Source organism: Crocuta crocuta, unplaced genomic scaffold, assembly GCF_008692635.1.
Source record: "Crocuta crocuta isolate KB4526 unplaced genomic scaffold, BGI_CrCroc_1.0 scaffold105, whole genome shotgun sequence".
Taxonomy (NCBI): Eukaryota; Metazoa; Chordata; class Mammalia; order Carnivora; family Hyaenidae; genus Crocuta; species Crocuta crocuta.
Window position 1 is genome coordinate 603121 of NW_027530499.1, and position 26404 is coordinate 629524.

Genomic DNA, 26404 nt, shown 5'->3' on the forward strand with positions numbered 1-26404 from the left:
TGCTAGGTGTCTTCTATCATCTTCTTGTGATTTGATTTTTTAGTCACTGTTCTAACATATTTAAGTTGTGGCCAAATTCAATTAATATAAAATAAATCATGACTTATCATGAAAAAAAACAACTATCAAATACAGAACTCCTTTATACTTTTAGTACATTTAAAATAGTCTACTTCTTAAATGAAGTACTAATTTTTAAAAGAAATTCTTCAAGGGTACCTTGGTGGCTAAGTTAGTTAAGCATGACTTTGAACCCTGTGTCAGGTTCTGTGCTGACAGCTCAGAGCCTGGAGCCTGCTTCAGATTCGGGCTCCCTTTCTTTCTTCCCCTCCCCTGCTTGTGTTCTGTCTGTCTGTCTGTCTCTCTCTCTCTCAAAAAATAAACATTTAAAGAAATTTTTTTAATAAAAAATAAAATAAATTCTTCAGCACATCTTTGCACATAATCTGCTAATAGGTATACCTTCAGTTGTAGTAACATCATATAACTGGAAGTGTTTATTCCAATACTTAGATTTGTGTGTTTAATAACTACTATTATATAATCTTTTGGGGCATGCAATCCATTAGGCTTTTATCTGTAGATTTTGCTTCATTATTTTGCATTCTTTATTTCAGAACTTCTCTGAAACAACAGGTAAGGAAATCAAAACCTGCAATACTACTTTACTCATGAATGCAGAATTTCTTCCTTGCCCCAACATGAGAAACATGGCTGAAGGGAGAAATGAAGATGTCTGAAACACTAAGAGCTAGTGTTTCAATCTCCATTTCCACTTCCTATATGATATTCTACCACATTCCACAGCCATTTCTTCTTGTTGGTCTCTGTCCTTTCTTCAGTCTTCATTTTGGATGACCTCAATATTCTGCTCATAAAACATCCAAACCTCTAAGCTTAGCCTTCTTGATTCCTAAAGTCTGTCTCCCTGTTTAGCCACATCTTAACTTCTTCATTATCTGGACCAACTCCACTGCCAAGTTCAGTATGTTTCAACCCCTACTCCTGATCACAACTTCCTGATCTTAGAATTTCTTTTATTGCTAGTGAACTGTCAACATAGTGAAGTAGTCCTGCTTGCCCTCTGCTTTTTAAGGCCATCAATAACCTTCTGCTTCAGTTATTACTGTATTCAGTCAATACTCATTTTCATATTATACAAATCCATGTCCCTGTAATCCAGCACATCTTCTGTACTCACCCCTTGAATCTGACCTCCCAACTGTTCTTACTGCTCAGTCCATGGCTCTGGGTATTGTTAAAAAAATCTACAAAAGCATGGCAATTAGTCTTTCCTTGACATATTTATGATGTCCACTTTCAATGGCTCATTATCGCTAACCATAATCCCTTTTCTTTTATGTAACTTGCTCTTGGCTTTCTAAACTATTTCTATAAACTCCTCTCACATTTCTTTGGCTCTTTTCACTCCTACAAACTATAACATACTTTCCCATATTCCTTCAATACATTTTCTAAAATTATAGCCCATGCTATCTGGCTTATCATTCTCCTGAAGTACTTGCACAGGATTTGAATAATAACCTCATTCAACCCTGAATCGTATATTCCCCTGGCTTCCACACCATTTACAACTCTATTTTCACATCTCTCTAACCACTTTTTCCCATTTTCATCATCAGCTCCTCTCTGGGCCATAAGGTACCTCCTACTCATCTCCCCATCAAACTTGGACTTCTATTGCACAGTTCATAAAACTGGACTGAAGATTATGCATACAGTACTTAAAAGTATACAATTTAATCTTAAGACTGCAATCAAACTTCCCTCCATGAAAAAAGCTTTCTCTGATCCCCCGTCCCCCCAGAAAGGGTAAGTGTCCCATAATGGCTCATATGTATCTAACACAGATTACACTCTACTGGGACCAGACCATGGTAGGTTGATGTTTCCTAAAAAAATATAGTCATCCTGAGACTCACCTTATCTATATCTCACATGGCCACCAAATTAATCTCTCCTAAATCCCACATTGATTTTCCTATTCTTTTCAATAACTAGCAATTTTGCCCTTCTGTAAAACATACCAAAACTTTTTAGCCCAGCTCTTATACCCCACTTATGATCAAAACTTCCAGTCAATCCTTAAATACTCTCTGAGAACTATCTGTCTTATTCTGCAAATATATACAGTACTTTCTCCCACCCTATGGACTCTACTCAAGTTCATTTATATGACTGCCAAGTAATAATTGTGTGATTCTTCCTTAGCTCAGGCAATATTCCTTGAGTCAAGGCCATCCTCCTGAAACTGTTCTCCTTATCTAATTAGCAGAATGACACCACATTTAACGCATATTTAATGCGCTATATACATATGTGTATATATAATTCCCCAATAGAATGGTGAAGCCAGTGATAAAGATGACATTCTAAACAAGGCTGGAACCCTCACTGTAAGTGACGATCAACATTTTTATTACCACCAACATTTACTATGTGCCAGTAAATGGCACATAGTACCATGTGCTGCTACAAATGCTTATGACAATCCTGTGGAATATGTACTACTTTTCCCATATACAAATGGGAAGCCAAAGTCATAGACAGAGGCCTTCACAGAAATTTTAACAAAATGGGTACAAGAACTGAATAGGTAAATGGATAAATGTATTATAGTAACTATGCCATGAGACTGTCACATTAAGTTAATCCATCAACCTGAAATGCTTTCCCCACTCTTCCCAGCCAGCAGAAGACCCAAGATCCTCCTAGCCTTTAAGACCCAACTGAAATGTTACCTTTTTAAGAAGGAATTACTTGCTCCTTCTATAAATTGTCTTTAATACTTAGAATGTATCTTTATTATAACACTAAAGTTATTTAGAGGTTACTCAGAATAGGTTCTAATGACAATTCAATATTTTTAGTTCTCAAAAGAATTAACCGGAAAACAAAATGAATATAATTTACACCTGATGAACAAATGAAATAAACAGAAATGGTATATATCATTAGCACTAATTGATAATCATACTCAGAAATCTTTTCTGTAACATTTACTACATGTATCAAATATAGGGTCTGGTATGGCTAAGTCTAATTCAGAAGTCTGGCCTTTCTTTCAATATGTCCAAACAAAGTTTTATTCTGAAGAAATGAGGAACAGACTTACCAGTCTCCTCCTTTCTTCTTCTACTGCAATGAGTAGTCTTGCAAATTCCTTTAGTGACTGAGCTATTTAGAAGATTAAAAAAAAAACAAAACATTAACCTTTTTTCATTGTTAGTATCTAATTACACAGGAATAAACATGACAATGAGGCTAGTTATAATATGTATGTATTCTGTGGTTTTATGTTTCCATAAGCATAGAACAGTATACACAATAAGATCTCAACAACTAACACCTACAAATAACACTAGGGAAATACAGTATATGTGTGTAATGTATAAAACTTATATCAATAAATAAAAGTTTATAACTGAAATTTCTTCTAAACAGAATCCTACAAATAATGAATATATTAAATCTCTAAGAAGCAATAAATCCAGTACGATTTAGATGTACTTATTAGCAGCCAGTAATGCAACATCTCAATAGTTACAGATACTTAAAACCATATTCTGTATTCTGTATTACTCAGATATCAATGTACTTTAGACCTTGGGTAGTAAGTGTGGTCAGAAGGACCACCAACATCAGCATTTGGAGAGCTTGTTAGAAATACAGACTAAAGCCTCATCTCAGTTTCTGCATTTTAATAAGATCCTCAAGTGATCCGTCTGCATATTAAAGTTGAGAAGCACTGTTCTTTTTTCTTTTTTAGCTTTTATTTAAATTCTAGTTAGTTAATATACAGTGCAGTATTAGTTTCAGGTGTACAATGTAGTGATTCATCACATAAGTACAAAACCCAGTGCTCATCACAAGTTCAGATAACTTTCTAAAGAAGCACTGCTTTAGAAAGCTATCAGAACTGTATTGCCCTGGCTTGGGGAAAAGATCAAATACTCCTAGAAACACTGGGAGAATAAACCAAAATGTAAACCAGGAATTACAGTAGTGTATTTTTTAAAAAGTATAGTCTCAAATGGAAATTGTAAAATAGTAATTCATCCACATCAATTTCTATACCTTATATTTAATATAACTAAAGTTGTAATGTTTTGATTACAAAACTAACAAACCAAGTAAGGTGAAGACAAAACTTATTTCTATTTAAGCTTTTTAAAAATGTTTTTATTTATTTTTGAGAGAGTGAGAGAGACAGAGTACGAGTCAGCAAAGGGCAGAAAAAGAGAGGGAGACACAGAATTCAAAGCAGGATCCAGGTTCTGAGCTGTCAGCACAGAGCCCAAAGTGAACCTCAAACTCACGAACCACCTCAGGAACCGAGATCATGACCAGAGCTGAAGTCGGAAGCTTAGCCGACTGAGTCACCCAGGCACCCCTCTACTTAAGTCTTTGAACCTTCCCTTCTTCTACATCTTTATTCTTTAGGCTACCTACATCTTCCTACATCCATACTAATATTGAAAACATTTTCTAAGACCAGAGGTCTAATAAGTCTGGCTTAAAACCTGTAATAAAAGCAGGTAAGTGAGGAAAATAAATCAAGACTCGCATAACAGAACTTATTAAGAAAAAGAATATTTTCCATTCAAGAATTTAAAATTATAGGGGCACCTGGGTGGCTCAGTCAGTTGGGCGTCCGACTTTGGCTCAAGAAATGATCTCAGGGTTCGGGTTCGAGCCCTGCATCGGGCTCTGTGCTGACAGCTAGCTCAGAGCCTGGAGCCTGTCTCCAGATTCTGTATCTCCCTCTCTCTCTCTGACCCTCCCCTACTCACGCTGTCTCTCTCTCAAAAATAAATAAAATATTTTTTAAAAATTTTAAATTACAATCTATGGTTTTTCATTCCATTCTTTTTAGAACTTAGTAGTTGGCTTATGCTAACTAAACTGGTTTGGAATGCTATCACTATGATTACTTCATACTGGATTTTATTCACAGTTGCCAAAAGAGAAGTCAAAGAATTATATGGGATACTCAGATTAATCTGATAATCACATTAATGACCTTAGAGTAAATATAACATTTTTATTTAGAAAATTGAATTTTAATTTCTGCAAAAATACAATGCTACAATACAACCTAGTTGTGACAACAGTAAACTGAACAGAAAAATATTTTACAAATATGTAAAAAGTTCAATGGAGTACATAATAGCATACTATATTTTTGTACTTGGGGTAAAGAAAGCATTCCATCACTCTGACAACTATCTATTGCCACTGAAAACTCTATTGGTGAGCCTGAAAAAAAAGTCAAAAAAGTTTTGGATAATGGAAGGCATTATCTACAGAGAAAGAAACCAAGAGGTTTTGCTACAGTTTGTGCTACAGGAATTAGAAGCAGCAAGTACTCCTGAAGGGGAGAAAATAAGAGATGATAGAGAGTAGTTGAAAGTCTGTTTAAGAAACATGTTAATCCCAGATTTCAAACTCAATGCCTCCTAAGCTTTTTAATTAAAAAAAAAAAAAGAAACTACTTTCATATGCTTCCTTTACGAGAAGATATTAGATAAGGCACTCTAACAACATATGAGAATAAATCAAGAAAAGAAGATATAGAATCTAGAAGTAGGAGATCCAATATAGCATAGAAGCAATGAAATTCTCATGTCAACAGAGAGATATTCCAGGACAACTGTTGTGGAAAAGGTTCAGAGAGGATCTTATCTAGACTGGAGCAATAGGTTATAGGCTCTAGGAAATGTCTCTGGAGAATAAAAATAGAACTGATCAATATTCTAATGTATCTGAATGTAATGAAAGGAAATTTACACTTCCTTTAAAGAAAATTCAAAGGCAATTACTAACTCTTGGGAAAACAGTTATATAATAATACCATGAAAATAAATGAAACAACTCAGTTTTAGTATGATGTGCAAAGTCACTATGATATAAACATAACAGTATAAAATGAGAAGAATATATCTAAAACTGAGGAAAAAATGAAGTAGTGTCAAGACAATATTGGTCTTGAAAGAAATAGAAATGGCTAAAAGTTTAAGGTGGTCTTTGTGAGGAACTAAGTGGTGAGGACTTGTAAGATGAGAGGTTGATAGTTTTTATTAAGCCTGTTAAAAATCTTTAACTTTTTTAAATAATGAAAAAATAACACATGGTATAAATGTTTTATTTTCCTACAAGCCTAAATTTTAGGAGGCTAAATTCACTTTAAATTTTCCAAAGTTAAGAAAATATCTAGCACGCAGAAACCTGACAAGACTGTTTTGTCTTGTGTTTCAACAACAGGTATTTTTAGAATAAATGAAGATGTAGCTTGATTTAGATTGCCTGGATACACTAGAACCTTCTACCTGGTCAACCCAAAAAACAACCACTGCCTCATGGAATAGTGTCTGAATAATCCCAGGAGCATCATCATATGAACTTGGAAGTCTACAGGCTTCCCTAAGGTAACTACTGCTTCAAGAATAAATCATGTAGTTTCCTTAAGTCAGATTTTGGTTTTAAGTAATTAGGAAACTCAGATTCTCATTTTGATGTTGTACCTCTTTGTCTAAATATTAATGATGCTGTTTCCTGCTTTATTTGAATGGTGTTCTGGTCTGTTTCCCATATAAATACTATTTATAGACTCAGCACAATAATAGTTTATTATGATGAAAATGTCTGAGAAGAAAAATTTGAACTTGCAAAAGCAATTGCATGTCTGGTTCCTCCCAACAAAAACTACTCTCCCTCCAGCAGTTTTCTGTGTCTGTCCCAATTTGACAATAAGTTTTGCCCCTTCTTCTTTTGTTGAATTTTCAGGGAAATGACTTCAAAAAAACTAAAATTGTTCTTTAAATAGTATAGTGTCAGTTCCATAAAAATATATGTTTCTTAGTCCAAATGAAGATATTCCAATTTGTCATTTCTCTTACATGGAAAATGAACAGCCAGGAAACACCAGTGACCTACAAACTTTTTCAACCCTTATCTAATGCTTTCCTCAAACTCTTTTTATTTATAATGTAAACGTATTGCACTATTAGTTTACAAACCACAGGGGCACCTGGGTGGCTCAGTGGGCTGTGTCTTACTCTTGATTTCAGCTCAGGTCATAATCTCACAGTTTGTGGGACTGAGCCCCACATCAGGTTCTGTGCTGACAGTGTGAGCCTGCTTGGGATTCTCTCTCTCCCTCTCTCTCTGCCCCCCCCCCCAACTCCATTCACATTCTCACTCCCTCTCTAAATAAATAAATAAACAAACAGATAAATAAATATTTTTAAAGGTAGTTTACAAAGCACAAAATAACAGAGAAGAGGAATTAACAATCCTATTAAGCAGGTATAAAATACTTCAAAGTAGTATTGTGTAAGTTGGGTTTTTGGACAAAGGGCTGATGGATAGCCAGTCACTTCCTAGACTGGCCCATCCTCAAATTCTAAAGGCATCTCTGACACAAGTCAGGTAGATCCATACTGCCAAGTGTACCCCAGCAACTCCTCAGAGATGACAAGCCAGTATTAGAATCTCTGGTGGCCAGTATCCAAAAAAGCCTTTAGAGACCATGAAAACTGGTAGGGAGTTTTGGGCACAAAACAAATTCCCCACCAGGCCTTAGGCACAAAACATATAAAATGACTCCTCCAGCATCCACCCATCACAGTGCCTTAAACAAAATAGCTCTTGATGTTGACTGCTTGAGCAATTTCTTCTAAGACTTTACCTAAGTAAAATCTAAAAATATTTTTATTATATGCAAACTTCTAATACCCAAATACTTTTATTATAAGCAGCTATATGTGATGTTCATATTTTATCAATGTTAATATATACATAAATAACCATTTCATTATCTGATTTGGGGATCCAAACTAACATCAAATATAACAGCTCATCTTGAAATTACAGATTCTGCACATACCTAGGTGTATGACAGAAGCTTGATAAAGTGAGAGCAATTTTCCAAAAACAATATTTTATATACAGTGGGCTTTCAATAGGTGATCATTAAATGAATCAATGAGTTTAATAACACATTTCCATAGTCTATTTGCTCTATAAGGAGAAACATACTGACTCTTATTCTAGGATTCATAAAATATTATAAAAAAGATAGGCCAGATACTTTGGAAAATTATGTCAGCTATCTGCATTCCTGCCACCTGCATGAAACTTTCCTGGCTGTACTCACCAGTAATAATCTTTCCCCTTCCTGACCATCTGGACTATGAGATTAGTGGAGAGCAATCAAAATACAGTTTCATATATAAATGTTAACTTTCCAACAAATTACTGAGGTTAAGAATATTGCTGTAGGTTACCCATTATATCTCAACAATGTGATATTGCAAAAACACTTTTGAAACAAAAGAAATCTATTACTCAGGTACGTTTATGACAGGTCTCAAGAGTATAAACATTCACAAAGACAACTGAAACATACCCACACAGTGAGGAAGTATAAGAGCTTCTATATTTACCAGTGTCATAAATTCTAAAACATTCCTGAACTGTCTAAAATATGTATTTACTAACTAAATCTTTTCAGCAGGCTTAAGTTCACCCTACTATTTTTGACTGTGGAAAACCTGATTAGTGCCTAGAAGACAGAATGAGAAAAAATAAAGAAAATTACTCCCTGTTCATTGTTAACATGACTCCATGACAGTAAGTACCAAGCATTATACTATTAAATGTTTCCACAACTAATCTCTTGAGCTTTACAGATTTCACAATTAGGAGATGTGAGAAAGCAGGTCTCTCTCACATTCAAACATTTGTATCATAATCAGATAATGATGTGTTAAATATTTCTCGCTGGAGTCTTTTTTCCTCAATCCTAAGCAGCAAAAACACATACTCAAAGCAAAGTACAGATCACAAATTCAGTGACATATATCATTATGTCAACAACACATTTTTCAGTTAATAAGTGAGCAAATCATCTATGATGTTCAGATATGCTGATGAATAGGGGAGAACTGAGTTAGCAGTGGGATTTAGACTTGGCCAAATTTCAGGGAAAATGTGAAAACTTATAATAGTCTATAAAGGCCAGAATGAACCAATCCCATCATTTTAGAAGTCCAGATAATTCCCCAACAGTCACTATACTATTCTATTTGGGTGGACAACGTAGACTATCAAGGCCTTTCTCCGTTTCCTTCTTGCACTGACTGGTTTTTTCCACACAGAGAACAAGAGAAGTGGTAAAATACCAACACTCAACTAAGGATATGAGCCAGAGCAGGTGAATTTAGATCTGGCCACATTAAAACAATCAAAGTGGAATCAACATACACAACCAAGTGACACTCAGCAATACACTCAGTTCTTTGAACCTTCCAAGAACTAACAGGGTATCACATCAGCAGTTCATGGCTGGAACTCCCACTGAGGAAGTTTTAATCCTTAGAACATTTAGAAGATCAAAGGTAGTATAGTAACTGAACAGCAAGCTTAGCAAGCTTTGGGTCAGGAACAATTTAACCCATTAACATAGCAAGAAGCGGGATCATTTTGGTATGTCTTAAAAAGAAATAATGATGTCTGTAAAACAGTGAGATACAAAAAGTGACTGCCAACTCTTCACACAATATCTAGTTGATATTGTGTGTCTTTGTAACAATTAACACCCCCTACTTGATGGGCTGTCTACTCTGTCTGCCAATACCTAACATTATTTGCAACCACAAGCTCTAGTTATTTTCTAGAAGCCACAACATCAAATAAGATTGTTCCACTCTATTTGTGGCTTCAAGCTCCATGGATGCTTATTCGCAAAGCCAATAAATTGCTAAACCAACAGGAAAAAAAAAATCACAGGCCAACTGTTGATTGCTGGCAGGTCACTGTGATATACCCACATACTCAGAGGCACTCATCTTTCTTCTAACGCTTCACAGCCCCTTGGAATCTAAGGTCTCATGAAAACACAAAGAAATTCTAGTGATCTTTAAGATAATTAAACCAAGTTCTCCACAATGTCCTCCTGGTGGTTTTTGCTTTTTAAGTTTCCAAACACAAATAAAAAAGACTACTATTGAAAACACGTCCCTATGAACTTGTATTTAAATTCTTCTTTCATATCCTACCAATGTATACTTGTATAGTACTGCATGCAAGTATATTAGGTTTTAGCAGACATAAGATGTACAACTTGGAAGAACATATTAGGTATTATTTTGGTAATAAAAATTTATTTGATATTATAACACAGTTTGCTAATTAAGCATTAAAGAACAATAAGAAATGCACAGCCTACACATGAAAAGTCATAAAACCTTTATCAAGTTGCCCATTTATTCTGCATAGAGTTAAAACTAGTACATCTCTGCTTAATCACTTGTCTATGGCCATCAACTGTGCCATGTTTGTTCCACTCAGTACACAAATGCCAATCCAAACAGGACAAAAGGAGAAAATCTTCACTTTGGAATCCATAATACCAAGACATTTCTTTCTACTTTCACTTGTTCCCATTTATCCTCTAACCATACTACCCAGATTCTTTGCAGGGGTTATGGCCAGTAATCTAGTTTCCTTTTTAAGTTCCCAACTCCTGTTCTTCGTGTCTCCCTCCACACCTGGGTTCCATTCCATGGATGATCAGGTAGTAACCTGTGCTATACTTTAGCGAATGAACATGGGTTCTAACATTGCCTGCCACTGCACATTTGGGCTGTGATTCAGAACTTGTGGCAAGATTGTCAATCTTTTATTCTTTTCTGGTCTAAGGTGGCTTTCAGTCTGGTTTCTCTTATCCTCACTGGTATAACAATGGGACTCAAAAAAGGGTTTACACCTTCTGTAAACCAGGGACTTCACCTGTAAAGGAGAACTACTACCACGACAACAGATCATTAGAATTACCTATTACAATCGAGGAGAACTAGGACTTCAAGATGAAAAGTCACAATGGAGGCACAGAGGAATTCTACTTACTATCTACTATCCTAATGGTTTTTCCTTCTCATATTCTCTCTAAAAGAAGGTAGGGCCTTTTAGTGATATCTGTTTTGAAACCACCAAACTGCAAAGTAGTTTGAGAGTTCGAGTATACACACACACGTACACACACAGGGCACGTACATTATATATTAAGTTCAAATTCTGGCAAATGAATACATACACATTTAGAGACAGCCTTTCAATTTTACACAATTTCAAAACTTCATTCTAGCTGGTTTCTTTGAAGTCTTCACACTATCTCATCACTTCAAACGAATTTCTTTTTAATTCCGAAGATCTTTTATTCTGAGATTTTGTTAATATTAGAATTGTTGTGCATAATACAGTCTCCAAGTCACATATTTTTGTTTTCTTTTAACCATACATTTTAGAAAATGAAAAGACGTGTTATTCTGATGTTGCCTTGTTTTAAATTTTGGTTTGTTTTAGTGGTATTTGACCTGTTTCCCAAAGCCAAAACCCCCAATTCAGAAGTCATTTTCACCCAATATGTAGAGCACACACACTCTAGAGCACCTCTACCAGAGGCAGAGATGTCACACATACTACCTCATTTAATGTCCACATCATGATATGAGGTACTGAGTAGGTTTCATCCTCATTTTGCAGATGAGAAAAAGAGGATCAATCATCACCTGGAGTAATTTGTCCCAAGCCATGACTAGTAAGTGGAGAAGTAGGTACTTCATTTTGATTGTTTCATTCCAAAGTCTATTGGAATAGACTAGAATACTCCACCAAATCGTTATCGCCAAATAGGGGTGGAGGGGAAGGAGCGGGGGCAGGAAGGAGGCAGGCAGGGAAGGTAATGCCAGTGTACTACCCTGCTACATTACAGCAAAGAACAGGCTTATCATTCTTAAAAGTAAACAGTCCCAGAGCTGTTTGTGCTGAAGGGGTAATCAGGCCCCAAATATCCTGCCTTAAAGGGAACAATCAGTAATTTGTTACTGACAGCCACTTCTATCAACCCCCACCAATCCTTAGCACTATCAGGAACCCACCTCCCATCACTCCTTCACATTCCACAAAGACGGAGGCACCCCATTCATACTCCTCCTTTGCCCTCAATCCTCCTGCCACCACCCGAGGCTTCAACATCCGCTTCCTTCCTTGTCCAATATCCAGTTTCTGTCTTCCACAACCTTTTAACCTCCAGTGACCTTCTCTCTGCTGTAATTCACACACCCACAAGGACACTAAGAGTTCAAGCTATCTAACCCCTTCACTTTTTGCCTTTTGGCAACCCCTCTATTCAACTCTAGTTTACTCCTAGTTCTATTTCCCACAGTGGCTATCTAAAAAGAATTTTGTTTCTCAAGAGCCCAGCCCCAACTTCCCCTTACTCACTCATACCAGATGGCCTAGCCTCCTGCTTCTCTGAGAGAAGTTCAAGACCCTCTGATTAACACTATCTTTATTCATTCTCTTCAACTTGCCTGTCTCAGAAAAGGGGCCCTCTTTCTCCCCATGAAGCTTCTAATCTCCCCCTTTCCCGTCTCTAGCTCCATTTCTATCATTTCCATCATCACAGTCTCTCCACACAGCTATTTCTCCTCCTCCCAAGTCTACAAAGGTAGTCCCATATGCTCCTATCCTCATGAAGGAGGAAGAGCAGGGAGACCTGAGGGTTGGTAGAGGAGGAGGGGATTTATTTGACACATATACCAGCACTGCACACAGCTCTTTAATCCTCAGTACCTCACAAGGTGATCTCAAGTAAAACACCCAAATCTTCACTCACCATTCTATTTTTCAAATAAAAACTGAAAGATAGAGGTTAAATAATACCCAAAATCATACAGCTAACAACTTGCAGACTGAAACTTTGAACCCACTTGAATCACATGAAATATATCCACTTTCTCACTACTCCAGGACTGATCCTACCACCCCAGTTCATGAAACTGAGCAAGTCCAGTTACCTCCCAGGAATTTCTACTAGAGATTCTGTCTGCATCTCAAAACTTAACAGGTGTCGAAACAGAACTCATTATTCTACTCCACACTCAGGTACTCTGCCACATATATAAACACATAAATGGGCTCTAAATACCATTTTGTTATGAACTCAGGTGATGGATTAACCTCAGTCCTCCCTTCCATACATCCAGTCACCAAATACTGCTGGTCCCTCTCCTCTACCCTTCTTCCATACCCATAGAAGGATACTTCATCTCTGCTATCATATTACAGCAGCCTAATTATTGGTTTTCCAGCTTCCATCACTCTAATTCATCATATGTACTAATGGTCAGAATAAAAGTCCTAAAGAACCTTTGATTATGTCATTATTTACCCATTCAAGGTTATCAATAGAGTCCAAACATCCAAACTCCATATTGCAAGCAACGTGAGACCTCCAGTATGTGACCATAGGTATCTTTCCAAGTATCTTAGCCTGAAATACTACTATTTCTAATCTCTAACTTAGCACTTTGAAACTACTAGACATTCCTATAGTTTCCAATTTCCATGCTTTCCCTTTGCCTGCATTTGGTAGGCTGTATCTTACCTAACCACTAGGACCCAGATCAAATAACCTCTCTATTCAAGCATCCTCTGATATCCCCAGTCAGAAGTCCCTTCTCCAGCTTTGGTGCTCTCACTACATTTTTGTTTTTACTACTTTTTTTCTATGCTTAAAGCACTAAGCACATTCTCCTTAGTATTATAGTGATTATATCATAAAGCTATTGTTATTCTTACCTTCTATTTTATAAGGCTACAAGAAGATTTTATTCACATTTGCATGTAAATTGCACATTAGTTTCTTTGCATGAATATACTCGTTAGTGGTAAAGAATTCTACACAATCCAAAGTCTGTCAGCATGAACTAAGTCACACTTTGTGATTTTAATTTGAAAAGCCGATTCTTTTCATGTCTGGGAAATCTGTAGAGCATCTACACTGGCCCATGAATATCATCTCTCATTCTAAGGGTACACACCTGTTTGTTTTGCATAAACTAAAACCTTTTATCAGGCTGTGAAGGACAATGTGGTAATAAATGATCAGGTTTCTGTACAAACATGTGTCTTTTTACAGCATTAGTGGTTCCACTGGGAGAATGTTGTGCATCAGGGATCTGGTGATCCAAAAAGCACAACTCTGAAATAGACTTTTTCCCTATTTTAATACCCTCTCCAATTGAGCTCCCCTCAATTAACACTCAGTTAATTGAGTATAAACACTCAGTATAAACACTAGTCTACTGTTGAGAATACTTGTTTTCCACAAGCTTATATCAGACATCATGAATTGCCATAAAATTAAATCTCCTGTGAAGACTTAGGGAATCTCCACATAGGTAAAGCCTCCTCCTCCCAGGAGATTCAACCTTCATTCATTTAAGGCTAGGGTACAGACCAGGAATCACATTTTTAAGGCTTCCCATAGTTGATTCTGATGACAGGCAACTATTGGCTTAGGTGGAAGGCAGGCAGGGGGAGAATGCATGAAGAATTAAGAGTTAAAACTATATTTAAATACAAAACAGTATATATTTTAATAAGATTTGTAAAGATTATCTCTACTCCCTCCATGAAGCTTATCAGTATTTTCCATGGCAGAGGTAGTACTCTTGGCCTTCATGGTTATGGAGGAAACAAGACATTATCTTTGAGTCCCAAGAATGAAGCATAACCTGAAAGCTCTTCTCTCCACAGTGCTCAGAATCATGACTCAGCAACTATTCTGAAATTCCATGTCAGAGAAATTACCCGAATTAGAGCCCTTAGTCCAGCCACATATTCCTAGATCAGTATATAAGGCACAACTTTCTTTTTTTAGGCCTAAAAAACTCAACTCCGTTGCTTTCTAACTTCTCCCTATATAGTCTGCTTCTTCCCCACAGCCACCAAATCTCTCTTCAGTGTTCACAGGAACACCCTTGCCTTTGTCAATGAGTCTTCCAATAATCCCTGGGTGTCCAGGTCCTGTCTCCTAACGCACTTATTTCAAAAACAGTTTCTAGAACTATTGCCTTTCTGGTCCAAACATTTTATGTCAAAACTGAAACTGTACTTTTGTGATTTCATTCACATTTAGAAATGTTCTCTCTTGGTCCATAAAAGATTTGCTGAGGAAGGCAATCTTTGACTCACTCTGGCAAATACTTCCATGCTATAATTCATCACATATACAGATGCCAGAATAAACCTCCTAAATGGCAACTTCAAGCAAAAACCTTAAGTGTCTTGAGAGCATGCAAATGAAACTTTAGACGATGCAGCAAAGCCCTCTAAGATATTCTCTGGCTCTCATTCCTTGTACTCCAGCTAAAAAGGATATTACACCTTCATTTTCCCCAAGACTGCACATTATCAAGACAATGAACATTCAAGTGCACAGACTAAATATGCCCAAGCAAGGGAAGAAGTCCAATGGTCTAGAGCAGAAGGAAGCAGTGAAGAAATACTTTCACATTTTAAATGCTTCAGAAAAAAATCTAGTGCTTACAAGCTAGCATGCCTCAGAAGTATTTTCTACCTTTATGACTTTTGCACCAAGGTTTCAAATCTAGAAATAGGTCAGTGTTTTCATCGTCAGGTAAATGTGATTGATGACACTGGGAATGGAAGATAAAACAGGCTCATTATACAAGCAGTTTGCAGTAATACCATGATCTTAAAATTAGCTGTCTCTGTATTAAAAATACTTAATTTTTAAAATAATCTCCTTTTTATCTCTTTTTATAGCACTTACCAGTCTAACTTAATATACAGTGAACATATACATTTTATCATCTAACTCCTCTGACAAACCTCCATTAGGGCCGGGATTATTTTTCTGCTTTGCACAATGTGTCTTTACACTCAAAACAGTGTCTGACATATCACAGGTACTTGATAAGGCTTTACTGAATGAACGAACAAATGAATGAATGAACAAATGAATAAATTAAAAAAAAAAACCCAAGAGTGAAAGTTCTTGACCTAGGAGCCAGGCAATCAAGGTTCTAAATAGTGTGACTTTAGCAAATCTTTCCACCTGTTTCTAAAGCAAAATGATAGTTAGCATCCATATTCTCCAAGGTCTCTTTCCATTCTAAGATACTAAACTTGGGATTCTAAGAAACCAAGCCATTTCTAAGTCAGAAGTAACACTTTCTAATTCAAAAAATATATATATAAAAACAATAATCTGTGCAACTTTCCACCTTCCCACCCCCACATGTACATGAAGAAGGCACGAGAATCATCCTAGTACTAAAGAAATACAGCTTCCAAACAGAAAGATATAAACTACTCCACACCAAGAAAACTGAGGTAAAATATTATCTTCAAAAGCTGTTTTCAAAGCAGACTATCTTCAACATGAGCAGTAAGTAAACTAGGAAATTACCAACAAACCGTAAACTATGTGGTTAACACATACGCAGGCCATCACTTACCTTTATGGTACCTGATGTTTACCAATAAGCAGTAAAACATGTTTATGTTATCATGCAAAAAAATTAGGGGAAAAAAACATTCTGGGTACTTCATGGTTCAGGCTTGCAATTACAAACCAACCAACATTATTCCAATCAATTTTACTAAGACATTCTACTCACACAGGAAAAAAAAAAAAAAAAAGAAAAAGATGCACTCTAACTGTGGTTCTGTTGGTCAATGTAAGTGTATTAAAAAAAAAAAAAAAAGGATCATACCCGTAAATTACATTATTAAAGTCAGGCTATCCATGCCCCATTTTCTCCTAGGCACAAACCCAGAGATACAGTCAAGTAAAACATTTTTTAAAAAGGTCATCTGGGGCAGCCTTCTTAAATCTTCCATAAGACAGTCAGATTAACCTTTTTAAAATCCAAATATAACATCACTGCTCTAATTAATACCTTGCATTGCTTTAGGTTAAAATTGCACATCCCCTAACATATTAGGTCTTATCTGCCCATAACCTTCACACATGACATTTTCCCCTTGGGTTTCCATCTTTGTTCCTCAAGGCCTTTACTCAGATCTGGAAGCTCTTCCTGCTCCTCCTTCACCTACCACTTCTCCATGAATAATTTTAAGCATCACTTTGTCAGAGTGGCCTTCCCTTATCTTCCCACTCACCCAACCAGACCTGGTCTATGTTGAGTATGTATGTTCTCTCAGCCTAATATACGTTGCTTTAATAGCATTCAAGACAATTGTGGTTTAACTGTAATTTCTCATTTAATATTGGCCACCCAGTGAAAATATAAATTACTGAAGGCATTTTACAGTGCCTTAAACTTAGTTGGCACTCGGGTACTTACAGAATAAATGAGTTTTACTGACAGGAAATACAGGTATAGACAGGCTGAAAAGAATGGAAGAAAAGTATAAAAGCAAGTTCTTGACTCTAATCTCTAATCTTGTCAGAGTAACCAGCGTAGGTCCAATGGAGTCATTCATGCTAAATCCTACGTTACCAAACCAAAACTTAAGTTTCTATACCTGCTCTCTCAGAAAAAGAAGGCCTAACTCAACGAATCTCTGCTTATTTGCTTAGTACAAGTTACCTAACACGACTCCAAAACTTCTGTTTTCTCCATATGAGGACAGTAACCTTGCTTTAACCAATCAGCAAGCTCCCAGTGCAATTTCTTCACTCCTGTTCACTTTGGTCTAAAAATCTCTTGCCTTGCACAAGCTCTTCAGAACTCCTTTCTGTCCACTAGATTGGATGATGACTGATTCACAAATCGCTGAATAAAGCCAGTAAGATATTAGATCTTTAAAATCTACTCAAATTTTATTCAACACAATTTGGATTACTGCCGTTACAAAGGAGCCAAAAAAACAACCCTATTTGTTGTTGATTAGCCATGACTGCCTCACTGCAATTCCTTTTATACAGGAAATGCTCTGAGTCAAGCATCCCACCTTTTCCACCTCTATATATGATCATGAACACAAAAGCACCAGGAGTAATGACTTCAGGAATACCAATATATTGTAGAGTAGACAAATTCACAAATACAGAATTTGTGAATAATGAGGCTCAACTATATGTTCCTGCATGCCAAGTTATATAGGGCTATGGCATTTACTTCACTGTCTAGTCATTTTGCTGGGATTTGAGCTATCCTAAGTCACTAATCATAGATAAAAATCTTTTCCCTCTCTATCCACTCACCTTGAAATCATCCTTCTTTAAGTTATGTTGTCTTAAAAGGAGTATATTGCTACCATCTTAGCCTCTAATTCAATTTACTCCATGAGGGCAAGAGTTGTAACTATCTTCACCACAAGGTCCCCAGGGACTGGCACAGAGTCACCTAACATAACTGTCAATAAACACTAAATAAATTAAAGAATACAAAAATCCTTAGCTCTGGTTTGAGATATTCAGAAATACTAAGAAATTTGTTCTAAATGATTCTCAAGTACATGCAAAAGTATGTATGTGTCTGTATAAAACTTAGTTTATTACTATATTGAAAAGAATCATGTTAGACATATTCAAATACATATATTTTATTTTTTAATATATGACCCTAAAATTCTATTTATGTACCTTACAATGATTTGTTTCTATAAAGGTTCACTAGGGTTTGCAGGGGAACTATTCATGCACCAAATATTTACTAAGCCTCTACTACATATAAAGCACTTAAGTACTATGCTGGAATAGAAATGTGAGTAAAACTTTCTAATCTCGAAGAGCATACAAACTGCTGGAGGAGATAAGAAAGTTCTCTGTGAAACAGACTGAACTACTTTCTGTTTAGCAGATCACAAAAGAAAAAAAAAAGGGGGGGGGGTTTCAGGGAATTAATGTAGACCAGTAAGTTAAGGCAAAATTTTTTTTTCTTTGAAACATGTGACTTGTGATATGTTTCAGGTTGTTTCTCAGAGCCTGAAATTTAAAAATCTAAGCCTTTCAATTTCAAATTAAATCAAATCACATTCTTTAAAACATAGAGCTAAAATGATGAAAACCTCTCTCAAGTGGCATGTTTTTTTTAAAGACAGGAACTCCACCTGAAATAAGCAACTTTCCCAGCTGTGTCGATCCTTAATTGTGGGTGGTTTCTGTGTGGGTGCAAAAATAGGGTGGTTTTAAAAAAGTGGAAAACAGTAATTCAATTGTCCAACTGAGAGCCATTAAGAAGTAAAATATGCTTCCTCTACAGAGTTCAAAAGAAAATGTTATTTGTATAAACAGTTTAGGCATTTGGAAATGTTCCACTTTAATAGATGACTTCCTGATTTATATAACCACATTTAAGTCAGTCGTAATGAGGGTTTATAATAAGTAATAGATTCTCTTTTGATTCAGCAAATGAGAAGGTAATCTGTTTCCTAGGCTTAATAAAAATCACAGGTCTCTTTTTGAAGAGTTCTGTTGTAGTTAGTAATGATACTGTCTCTGGTTTGCAAATTTTTTCCCAAGAAAAGTTTGATGGCCACACTCCACCTTAAAATATTAGTAATATCTGTATGGATGAATATTTATAGCTCATCACCAAATTCTGAAGAAAATCTTTCCAGAAAGCATTTCATAATTTAATATTTTAAAAGATGAATTTTACTGGGGCATCTCAGTGTCTCAGTAGGTAAAGTGTCCAACTTTGGCTGAGGTCATGATCTCACGGGTCATGACTTCGAGCCCTACATCAGGCTCTATACTAATGGTACGAAGGTTGTGGGGATTCTCTCTCTCTCCTCCTCTCTTTGACCCTTCCTCACACACGTTTCTTCTCCTTCTCAAAATAAATAATTCACTTTAAAAGTTGAATTTTATTTTAAGTTGAAGCTGAAGTTGAAGACAATAGATCATTTTTTAGCTAAAATCATTTATGGTCTTTTAAGTAATTTCCTGGGTTTATAAAAATATCAGTTATTATTTTTAACCTGAAATACAGATTACTACCTCAAAGTATTTTTATGCTATATAGGAATCCCTTTGAAACACATGAAAGAAACCATCTGCTATGCCTCCCACCCTGGACTATATTCTTATTTATCATTTCCAAAACTGCATTAAACAGTGCCTTTCCAATGGACTTAACAGATGCATCCTCGAAGTGGATGGATTTATCTGACAAAAGACTTATGCATTCATTCCCTCATAGTAATTTCCCTAACAGAGAAAATGAGAAAGAAAATTTCAACCACTGCTTTGAAAAATTTCTTCTACTTCACACCCTCTGAGCAGGCATCAGTGATCACTCTCAGGCTCCTGTCTGTATATAACAAGGTGATTCAGGCTTATAGTTAAGTCACTTTGCCACTGCCACACTTCTAAGAGGTAATCAAACAACAAATATTTGCACTAGGCAAAGCACTTCTGGCTCAGGAAGACAAGATGAAGCCCTTGATCTGAAATGTCACTATATTAAACCTGTGTCCTAGTCTGACCTTTTGACATATTCTCCTAAATAAGGAACAAGAAAGAATCGAAAATGTAGAGCATACTACAGACAACAGAGTATACAAAAGTTGGTTCAGTTTGAGTTACCATCCATCAATCTATACACATATAATTTGTACACAAGTTTCCATGTAAAAGGTTTTTTTTAAAAGATGTAACAGTTCTTCATTCTAAGAACTATTAAGCAGTAACCATCATTACTGCTATGTCTGTGTATCTGTATTCAAAACAGTAAATACATGAACTGGAATACACACATTAGTTATTTCAGAAACATGTGAGCAATTATTACGAATATACTTTGATCTGAATTACCTAATTGATGGCCTCATTTCTCCACTCAGAGCTGGGAGCCATAACTTTAGTTGACAAGTAGTTGTGTGTTGTCTGTCTCTACCACAGGAATTTTCTGTTTAGGTGTGTCTAAAGGAATGAAGTCTCCACCTAAAATATTTACTAGCAAACTGACTCTCCTTCTTGGTAAATGTTTAATCTCTTAAGAGCAAGGTTCATGTTGTCCAAAACTTTCCTGAGAGTTACCACAGGCCATCATACAATATTGCTAACAAAGCTGTTTATGCACAATTGCAACTGGACTTTCCAATGGTTTCCAAGATTACATAGAATAACAAGATCTGCCTCATATTAATGACTCATATTTTTGTTGGCACTAGCTCAGGCTGACTAATATCTGATTTTTAATTTAGACTTTTAAGACTTTGGTTAAAAGCAGTTTCAAATTATAGGCACCAAATACAGGAACAAAACAAAGTAAGTTTCAATCCCCAACATTGGTATGGATATAAATTCTGAAGTGATACACTAAGATTTATAGCTTTTTATTACCCTATATGCTCATGTGCTAAATTCACCTAGCAAACCAATCTGTCTCATAGGCAGATTCACAGTAATAACTTTAAGCTTCTATTGTTTGAATGAGCCAGTGTATACAGGGTTTTTTAAAGGATACTATTTTATTTTTTATAGAGATAGCCTTTATTTCCTATTAGTAAGGTTTTAAGGCCAGACACATGACTTTGGAAGTTATCAATTTCCATGCACGTCTTCACACCAGGACTGATGAGTTAGGCATTGTTTTTTTGCATTTACACACATATTACTTACTATGTAAATACAGTTAAATGATGATACATTTTGTGTCTGGTCTACCCATATTATTATTTAAGAAGGATGGAATCTTACACCCGTTTGTAATCACTCTGTACCCTCCCTCACCAGTTTCTAAGCCCCAAATGTCCAGCTGGTGAACTTCTTACTCCTAACTCAAGGTCTTTACTTAGTTCAAAAACTAAAGCAGTATACAAAGCAGGCAATTAGAGCAGCTGTGAGAAGTTAAGTTGGATGGATTCAACAGGCTGCTGCTTCCCACTAGGCTAGCACTGTAATTGGAAGATAAAAGGGAGCCATCAAAAGCTCACGTGCAGTTCACTTATCCTTAGAGAAGAGGAGTAATGACCTCACACTGCTCTTAAATGGAAAGGAGGGCACTAAAGGGATAGTTCAAGGATGCTGTCTTGCTTGGGACTTCAATTCTGGAAACAACTGACCTGTCCTCTGAGCCTGAGAAATTCCAGACTGGGTCCCAGACAACTAATTACATTTTGCTCCCTTCCAAGTCAGCAATGTCTCACTAGCACTGAAAAGCAAACAAACAAACAAAAAGAACTCCCGCAAGCACAAGGCCAAAAGGGTGGGTGCAGAAGGGGACACATGAAGAGTGGGACTGACTTACAGGCCAGATACAGGCGTACACATCTAAAAACCTCCCAGAACAGCTTCCACAAATTAGGTAATTATATTGATATGGAAACAGCATATTCTTTTCCTTACTTTGCTCAAAATCTGTTTTTTCCCCTATTCTGCCGTAAGCGCATTGAAAGCATACATCTTATACATCTTCCTACCACCTTCCCACCCATTCCCACCACAACTCACAAACAAAAAGTCTGCAAATGTCTTGACTTTACAAGTTATTTTTCATTGACGTTGCTTGCTTATAAAAAAAAAGGAGTTTTTGTAAGTCATCATTTTTAGTGGTTACATCATTGGTAAGTCTCAAAACTTCCCTGGCTGAGAGTGTCGTGCCATTACTCAATGCTACAAGTCACAGCTGTCCCTATTTCATTACTTTTACTAAACCAGAGGAGTAAGAGGCTGATACTGAGGCTTCAACAAGCTATTTTAAACAAAGCTGAAACTAGGTACCTTCCCATGTAGAATTAAACCTGATGAGAAAAATAAAAATAAACTGAGGGAGGAGGGTAAGGATAGTTCTTTGCACTGCATCCACTTCAGCCTTACCCAACAATGTCAGGGATACATTCCTAGGTTACTATCCTTGGAACAACAGCTTGCAATATCCTCATCATTCCTTCAGGTTAGGAATAGTTATTCAAGTCTTTATTACATTGTTATTTTGAAATGTTTAGAATGTATTTCTATCTTTAGGCTCAGATAAAAAGTGCTAGATGGTGAGGATATGCAAACATATCTATATTTTTACTTTATGTGTTTCTTATAATTTTTTAAAACTACTTTTTGCTCTAAGTTAGGTTTTCCTAATAAAGCATTAATGTTTAACTCAGATTCCCAATAATAAGAGCTACATAAGTCTCCTGATTGAAAGCAACAAGCAATATTCTATCTTTCCCTACATACCTTTCATCTTCTATCCCCCAATCTTTTCTCTAACTCCTTAAAGCCCTCAAAACACTAGAGTTTGATCCACTATTCATTGCCTATAATAAATCGTCACCTACTGATCAAATCACACGTTTCAAATCTAATCTGCAAGAGCCACAACATCTATTTAGCCTAAGTGGAAAGAGACAAGCAGACCAATGATGAATATCAAATTCACCACAACCTGGGGAAATCACCTAACATTTGCCTGAAATGCTGCAGGGCATTTATTTAAAAACCCTACCTCTGCAGTTACTTGTGACTTCAAGAAGGTATTGTAAGTGAGAAGTTTAATGGAAATTAAGAGAAATATGCAGAAATATATTTACTGTATTTTTTAGCAAGACAAACTACAAGCAACTTGAATGTTTTAGAATTTATTTCATAAGTTTTTGTATATCAACCTTATGGAATATTTTATTTCGAAGTCATGAAATCATTAAAAATCATAATATCTATGAAAACCCAAAGTTTTTAACATAATCTTCTTTAAAAGAAAACAAATTTTACATATATATATACTATATTTTACTTATATATACTATATATAAGTAAAAAAGTTAAAGTTTATAAGGAAAATTATGTCATTTATTCAACAATTTAAGGGTCTACTGTGAGTCAGGCCCTAGGTCAGGGGCTAAAGCGAAAGTGCTTTTTAAAAAAGACAAGACAGATCAGGCCTCTGCCTTCTTTCAACTACAACTGCATTACTAAGTGAAAATAAATGGTATTACATAAATATGTGGGTTTTATTTTTTTCTAAATAATAATGCTAATATAGTAGTATTTTAGTAATATAATCTAGGCTTTTTGGCCAGGTGTGCATCACAAAGCCTATGTTGGGGACCAGACATTTATGACACAAATGTCAAGAAGTGTTACACAAAAATGACAACCATTGTTCCAATGGCCAGTAGTGCATGATCACTGAGATCACAAAGAGGAAAAGAAGTCATGTTGTTAAGGCCCATGTGGCAGTCTTCACTTTTCTTCTACATGGCTCAGCTACTTTTCATCACAGCACTGAGGGCGGAGGAGTCATTGATGATTTCAAGAGACCAGTTACCTCTACACACCCCTCAGAGTAACACCCCTAAGGGAGAAAGCCAATAAAGTGACCACCTGGCACAGCCCCTCTGAAAGACTGCCACCTTGATCACCCTTTTGTATGCATAATGCAAATCCCACATGTAGCAAGGGCTTGTTGAAGAACTCTGTATTCTGCCAGTGATTTCTCCAGAAGGAACTTTTGTGAATGTAGGCAAGCTAAAGCCACACAATGAATCAAACTCATTCAGCGTTATCTTCTCCCTGAGAGCCTCTTTTTGGTGGGGATAACAAGCAAGTTTGGACTTGCTACTTAGGTGTTCAAAAATAAAAATATACTGTTTATGAATACATATATAATTGACAAAACAATGAAGAAAAAGAAATAGTAGAGGAAAGAGAGGAATGTGATTGTGGAGGGGCATGTCAAGGTTTATAAAAACTTGCTACTCAAAGTGTGATCCATGGACCAGCAATGTCAGTATCACCTTTAAGTCTGTTAGAAATGTAGAATCACATACTCCACCTGAGATCCTCTGCCTCAGAGTCTGCATTTCATAAGATCTCTAGCTATTTCATATATACATCACACTTTGAGAATAACTGTTCGAAACACATGTAATATTCTATTTTTACACCTGGAAGATGAGTACATTTAGTATTATCCTCTAAAATGTACATATTCTACACAGTCTTTTGATCATGTGACATATCTCTAATTCAGCCTCAAATGGACCCACCATCTACAAATTGTTAAGTAGTGATTGTTAAAATGTAGGGAAAAGGAATGCTATATGAATCTGATCTTCAAACAGTAATTCAGATACAGATAAAACTTCAGAGATTACATAACCCAACCTCCTCATTTTATGGGAAATAAAACATCTGAATCAGGAATGGGTATGCTCCTAGAGTCAGACTGCTGAATTAAGGCAAAGTTGGATTAAGGCTCAAGTCTCTTGATCTTCAGTACTGTTCTATATATCCTATAATAATACCGGTTTAGTATATCATAACTGATTTCTTTCTTTATAAACAAATACTCATGTTAAAAAAAAATCAAATGATAGGGTGCCTGGGTAACCTCAGTTGGTTAAGCATCTGACTTCAGGTCATGATCTCACAGTTCGTCAGATCAAGCTCTGCATCAGGCTCTGTTCTGACAGCACAGAGCCAGGTGCCAGCTTCAGATTCTGTCTCTGTCTCTGTCTCTCTGCCCCTCCCCCACTCATGCGCGTGTGTGTGTGTGTGTGTGTGTGTGTGTGTGCGCGCGCGCGCGCGCGCGGGCTCTCTCTTTCTCTCTCTCTCAAAAATAAATAAACATTAAAGAAAAAAATTTTTTTAATTTAAAATTCGGTGCCTCAGTCAGTTCAGTTTTTTATCTTGATTTCAGCTCAGGTCATGATCCCAGGGTCATGAGATCAAGTCCCACACTGGGCTCTGTATGAACATGGAGCCTACTTAAGATTCTTTTTCTCTCTCCCTCTGCCCCTCTTCCTTGTTTGAATACTCTCCATGTGTCTCTCTCTCCAAAATAAAATTTAAAAAGAAGAATACTTTTTTTTTAAAAGAGAGAAACCAGTATCATTTTTTTTAAAAAGTAAAATAATTCTTAAAACCAGTGCCTTGTATATTTAATAGTGGATGTCTAATATGTATTTATTTGGGTGAAAGATGCACTTTGAGACAGAGACAAACATTGTTTTCCACCTCTTATCAAAGGGATAAGCTAAATTATAGAATAATAAATAAATAATTTCCTTATGGAAAAAAAACTAGAGTTGAATTTTTAAACAATTTACAATATTCTCCTCTACAATAACCAAATATTGCCCTAATACTTTTATTTTTATTTCTTAAAATTTTTAAAAATATTTTTAATTTATTTCTGAGAGAGAAAGAGAGAGAGAGAGAGACAGCGTGAGCAGGGGAGGGTCAGAGAGAGAGGGAGACACAGAAACTGAAACAGTCCCCAGGCTCTGAGCTAGGTGTCAGCACAGAGCCTGATACCGGGATTGAACCCATGAATCGTGAGATCATGACCTGAGCCGAAGTCGGACTCTTAACCGACTGAGCAACCCAGGCGCCCCTCTAATACCTTTATTAAAGTCAGAATATTTTACATGTTTAGTATTTGGGTATGTGAATCTGTTTCATTTCAATGAAATCACTGTCTGAAGTAGGACTTTTAAAATTAGGTAGAATATTAAAGAACAGTAGTACTCACCAATACTAATTTCATCATCTGTTTCAGCATCACCAATACATTCAAATTGGAAATCTTGCAGTGACTGGGAAAATTTCTGTACCGCCATAGACAGATCTGCAATTAAAAAGTTTTAC

General features: G+C 36.2%; 1 protein-coding gene across 1 annotated transcript in view; it reads right to left on the bottom strand.

Moving 5' to 3' along the window:
• The window catches only part of ARHGAP42 (Rho GTPase activating protein 42), a 277788-nt gene that overhangs the window by 177584 nt on the left and 73800 nt on the right, over positions 1–26404 (bottom strand). The window contains exons 2-3 of the mRNA XM_077766719.1: positions 26289–26384; positions 3137–3198 (exon numbers count right to left, since the gene is read on the bottom strand). Of these exons, the coding sequence (XP_077622845.1) occupies positions 3137–3198; positions 26289–26384 (158 nt within the window). The remainder of the gene's footprint in view (positions 1–3136; positions 3199–26288; positions 26385–26404) is intronic.